The 5,460-nt window shown below is 23.0% G+C and overlaps 1 protein-coding gene across 1 annotated transcript; it reads left to right on the top strand.

Moving 5' to 3' along the window:
- Window positions 1-3,944: 3,944 nt before the first annotated feature.
- LOAG_12247 (hypothetical protein) lies at window positions 3,945-4,846 on the top strand (the record flags this gene model as incomplete). Its single annotated transcript, XM_003147761.1, has 3 exons — window positions 3,945-4,130; window positions 4,487-4,585; window positions 4,730-4,846. The coding sequence occupies 3 exons, from the start codon at window positions 3,945-3,947 to the stop codon at window positions 4,844-4,846; spliced, it is 402 nt and encodes a 133-aa protein (XP_003147809.1).
- Window positions 4,847-5,460: the final 614 nt, after the last annotated feature.

Genomic DNA, 5,460 nt, shown 5'->3' with positions numbered 1-5,460 from the left:
GGAAGTTTTATCCCAAAAAAATTGGTTAAATTTAAAAAAAAAATAACGTTTAATACTTGTTAAAACAGTAATAAATGTTGTAATTAGCTTTGATAAAATTTTTAATAAATGTAATCTTTGCTCTTTAAATTTTTAATTTATGCTAATGAAGAAATAAAATGTTTTCTTTTTTTTTTCAAATTAAATTAAATTTTCTGTTGCTATAGAAAAATTATATGTTAAATGATTTGATAATAATTTCAAAATTTTCATATTAAAAAATTTTTTTTCTTAAAAATAAAAATGAATAAGTAAATGAGAAATTTTCAGCATGGTTTGCTTTTCAAGTAAAACCTCATGAGTTATTACCAATAGCAAGTGAAACATGGAATGGTATACAGGTCATTATTGATCAAGTACTCAAGGATAATGATTTATAATTTGAAATGAATATCATCAAATATTTTGATATTAGATTAATTGCTATTAATATTTAAGATTGTCATACCGTTTCTCGAATTTTTTTTTTTTCATGATAAACTTGCAGCATACTGATTAAATAGTATATTGTAGTATTCTTAATATTTACACCTCAAATGCTAACCGTATGCACACCTGTCTATAGTTTATTGTAAAGACCAGTTTAGAATCAATAATCGGTAATACGATATATATAGTACCTGCACATATAATGTACTGTAACCATAAATATAGAATCAAAAAATGATAGTACAAAATAAATGTGTGACGTTTGCATATATGATGTATTTGTAAACCGTAAATACAGAATGAAACAATGGTGGTACGATATGTAACACTTTCATATATAGTATAGTATAACTATAAATACAAAATAAAGCGATGATGGTACGATATACATATATGTATATATAGATACAGTAGACAGTTCTGCATGAATACAGTAACGATTACTCTTTTTTCATTCTTTTTCATGCACTCATCGAAGTTGATTATGTAACATGTTCGCTTTCTAATAAATTTTATTGAAAAATTACTAATATGCTTTCCTAATATGTTATTTTTTTTGTTTTTTGATAAAATTCCATTTCAAATTATTTCGAATTTTAATTTCATTAAAATATTTGAATGATAAACAATGTTACTGTAATAAAATGCTTAACTGATAAAGTAATTGTAATGAAATGCTTAGCTAACAAGGTAATTATAATGAAATACATAGCTAATAAAGTAATCTAATGGAATGGTTAACTAAGAAAGTATTTATCAGAGTAAAAAAAAAAAAAAAAACTCTCCAAATTGCTGAGCGGATAGAATATTTGAAAAGATATAAGGATGATTTTGAATCCTAAGAAGAAAAAGAATTCGTAATAAACGGTGACTGTGATGATTATAGTAATCGGTAACAACAGTACAATTAATACAAACTTTGTTCAAAAGCAAAAGTAAGTGTTCAATAAGTTTAAATTAAGTTGAGATGTGGAAGGTTATCAGACATCGATAATCAATTCCGGCCAAGGAAAGATGGTATGATTTGACCAGAAAAAGTAATAAAATGTTAGCATTGTTTCGATTCATGATAATAAAATCATGATAAAATACTAACATTGTTTCGATTCATGATAATAAAATCATGATAAAATGTTAACATTGTTTCGATTCGTGATAATAAAATCATGATAAAATGTTAACATTGAACTATTTGGCTTAAGGCCGAACAATTTTACAATACAATCGTTTTGATTTTCTCGAGAATTATAGTGAAATGCATAACTAATAAGGTAATTGTAATGAAATATATAACTAATAAAATAATTTAATGGAATGATTAGCTAAGAGAACTAATGAGATAATTATGCTATTGGCTATTAAAGTAATTTAATGGAATGCTTGGCTAAGTGCATTGAGATATTTGGCCAATAAAATGATTGCAATGATAAAAGTAAACTGGACATTAAATAGCTTATCAATTAAGATAATATATTTATTGTAATGCATGAAAATTTTATATTCTTTTTATCATTTTCGCATTACAAAGATTAGAATTCGTATTCGAATCTTCTTCATATTTACCTTCATATTTAAACTTTCATACTTATCTATTCATTTATACCTATACATATTTTGTCATTAATAATCAAAAAATTAATCAATAATCAATTAACATTGATATTAGTACTTATTAGTACAAAATTATTAGTGTAAAATTTAATACAGAACATTTAAATATGAAAGATTAAATTATTCTAACCTTATTTATCACTCGACTATTCTCCCAAAATTTTATTTGCCTTAGATAAAATTAAGTTTAAAACTAAAGTTCATTTCTTTAGTTCGAATATTATTGTAAATTACTTAAATTCTGGTTTTGATTTAATTAACGAATGGAAATTGTATATTTTATGTTGTGGGCATTTTGGGGCGCAAATAATCATAAGGAAATATTATTTTATGCGCTTTTCTCATTCAACATATTCACTAAAACTTTTTTTTTTCTTATGAACTTTACACCACGTTATCCTAAATTGATAAATTTTAAAATCCATTTTAATTTCACTTGCACCTTTCATTCACAGTTTTTTTTTTCCTATAATTATTAGAATCAACACCTTTAATCATTTGCTTTTAATTAGCTTATTACTTTTTTTTTTTTAATTGATAAATATACTATCAATTCCAATTCATATTTTTACAGATATTTTATATGTTTGCAAAATATAAACTTCAAATTTGAAATTGACAATAGAAAATGGTAAATTTTGGCAAGCGGAAAAATTATTTTGCATCTTGGACAATAATCAAAAAGTTGCATAGCTTTTTTTCTTCAAATAAAGAGACTTATGAGTTGAAATTAATTAAATTAAAGATATAAAATTAATTAGATTTTAGGCTTATGAAAATCTAATATATGATAGTTTCAGTGTAAAATTTACATATTACAGCAGGGTGATATTCATGAATTGTTGCAAATTTCAAACTTCAAATTTCAAATTTTCAATTTTAACTTAAAACCTGATTACATAATAAATTGTATGTGTCTGTGTATTTGGTAGTTTGAAATTACTTTTTGTATATGATAATTTCAGTGTAAAATTAATTCTTTTTTTCTTCATTTATCAAAAAATGCGTTATTTTTTCGTCGAAAATTTTATTCATTAGCAAAAAAAAAAAAGCAAGCTAATTAATTTTTTCTCTTTTTTTTTATCTTAAGCATAATTTGATTATTTAATTATTTTCAATGATTACAATTTCTAACAGTTATTCTAATTTTGAAATTACTGGTAATCAAGAAGAAAAGAAAAAATATGTAGCAATAATTATGATAGATGACAAATTCTCAAAATGAGGTTGACAATTTTAGGATTGGTTATTTATCAATAATTCCTCTTTTAGCATTTAGATGAGTGAGGAGACGAATAGTGGCTATATGTATATGAGCATAACATGTTTTTTATTTTTCTCTCTTTCTTGTGGCGGTCATCAATTTGACCTCACATATTTATTGATTTGACCTCATATATTTATTGATTTGACCTCACATATCCATAGACTCAACGTAATGGATAGCATTTTTGGTAAAAACATTCGTATCATACGGTTCATTCAAATGGATTTTCCTTCTTCTTCTTCTTCTTCTTCGTCATCATCATCTACTTCCTCATCAATTTCAACAAATTTAACATCAACTTCTAGCAATAATTCTTCATCAGAACATATTTGGGTAATCATTTTGTCATTTAAATCTTTTTTCTTTTTTACAATTTCATAAATATTTGATAATTTAAAAAAAGCGACCGTTTTTTTTATCATTTTTTTAAAAACTCTATTCAAATTAATTACATTATATTATAAATATTATACATATATAGTATAAATCAAAATAATAGGAAGAATAGAAATGGATGATAATTTTAGCCCTAAAAAGATTGTGATAGTATAAATGATAAGAGATGATAATCTTTTTTTTTTTTGTATTTCGATAGGATATGAATGTGATGAAGGAAGGTTTGGAAGAAATTGAATATATGGAAATATTAAAGTTGGAAAATAAAATCATCGAATTGGTTAAATTATGGGAAAGTGATGCGAAATCAAGGAAAATTTCGGCAGCTAAAAATGAAATGAATATTTCCACTTCTTCCATCATTAACAATAATCCATTGTATTTAGTGGTTAGTTAATAATCAAGTATTTCGGTATTTGATTTAATAAATTAACTAATAATTGTAATGGTTCAAAAATCCCAATTAAATCGTATTAGCATTTTTAGAACATAAAACTAAGCCATATATTTAATTATATTTCTGTAAAAAATTTCTGTAAAAAAAAATTTTCTGTAAAAAAAATTTCTATGAAAAAAAAAATTTTTCTGTAAAAAAAAAAAAGAGAAATGAATCAAATCATGTTAGTTTATAGAATTTCTGGAAATATTTAAATTAAATCTTATTAATTATGGTATTTTGAAAATATTTCGATTCAATTTAATCCTATAAAATAATTGAATTCGTATTGTTTTTCATTGGTATAGCAAATACAAGAATTGTTGAAAGAAATTCGACGAATTGATAAAAGAAATAAATTCAGTGGAAGAAAACAAAGACCTAATACTTTTTTATCTGATTCAAATGTAAGTTTTCATATTAAATTAATTTTTTCTTGATTTCTTTTCTAAAATGTAATCAAAATTTACTTTTTTTTTTTAAAAAAAAGTGTAATTAAATAAGTGAATAAAATAAAGTAAAATTATCAAATGAATGTAATTAATTTTCAGATCATTCATAAAACATCATATTGTAAAATATGTCAATGTCACACACGACGTAAACATTTCCATCCAAAACGGACTCCAGAAGTTAAACGAGCAATAAGCAGACAATTATCACATTAATTAACAATAAAAATGTTTGCTTAATTAGGCAATGCAATATTATATTCTGTTAAATTCATGCTAATTTTGGTTTAAAATGTGAAGAAAAAGGAAATAAAAAAAAACTCTTTTGTAATAAAACTTTAGCATTATTATGCATTTAAATTCATAATTTAAATTTAATTTTGATTTTTGATTTAATTGATTGTAATGAATATTGTGCCGTTTTCGCTTCTTTCTAAAATGCACTTCTCTTCTTTTATAGATTAATCTTAAAAATTTTTGAAATTTGAATTTGTTTTTTTTTTGATTCACAATTTTACATTTCTAATTTTTGCTACTGATTGAATGAGTTTTTTTCATTTTTTTTTTATATCACTGATTACTGTATTCCTATTCAATCGATTGTTCGATCATTTGTTTAAATAATTCCAATTAAAAATGTATTACATATCATTGAAAAAACTGATGAAAAAAAAAAAAAACAAACCGAAAATTAAAATCAAATTTTGACAATACTTCGAAAATAAAAATTTTAAAAATAATTGCCATTTTTCCACTGCCATCCTTTTAAAATCAATAACAAAAAGAGAAAATTCGAAAGACTTATTTATCTTATTTAATTCAATTTTTAA

The sequence above is a fragment of the Loa loa genome (assembly GCF_000183805.2).
Source record: "Loa loa unplaced genomic scaffold supercont3.284, whole genome shotgun sequence".
NCBI classification, from domain to species: domain Eukaryota; kingdom Metazoa; phylum Nematoda; class Chromadorea; order Rhabditida; family Onchocercidae; genus Loa; species Loa loa.
The sequence above is the reverse complement of the archived record's forward strand: the minus strand, read 5'-3'. Positions and strand labels throughout refer to the sequence as shown.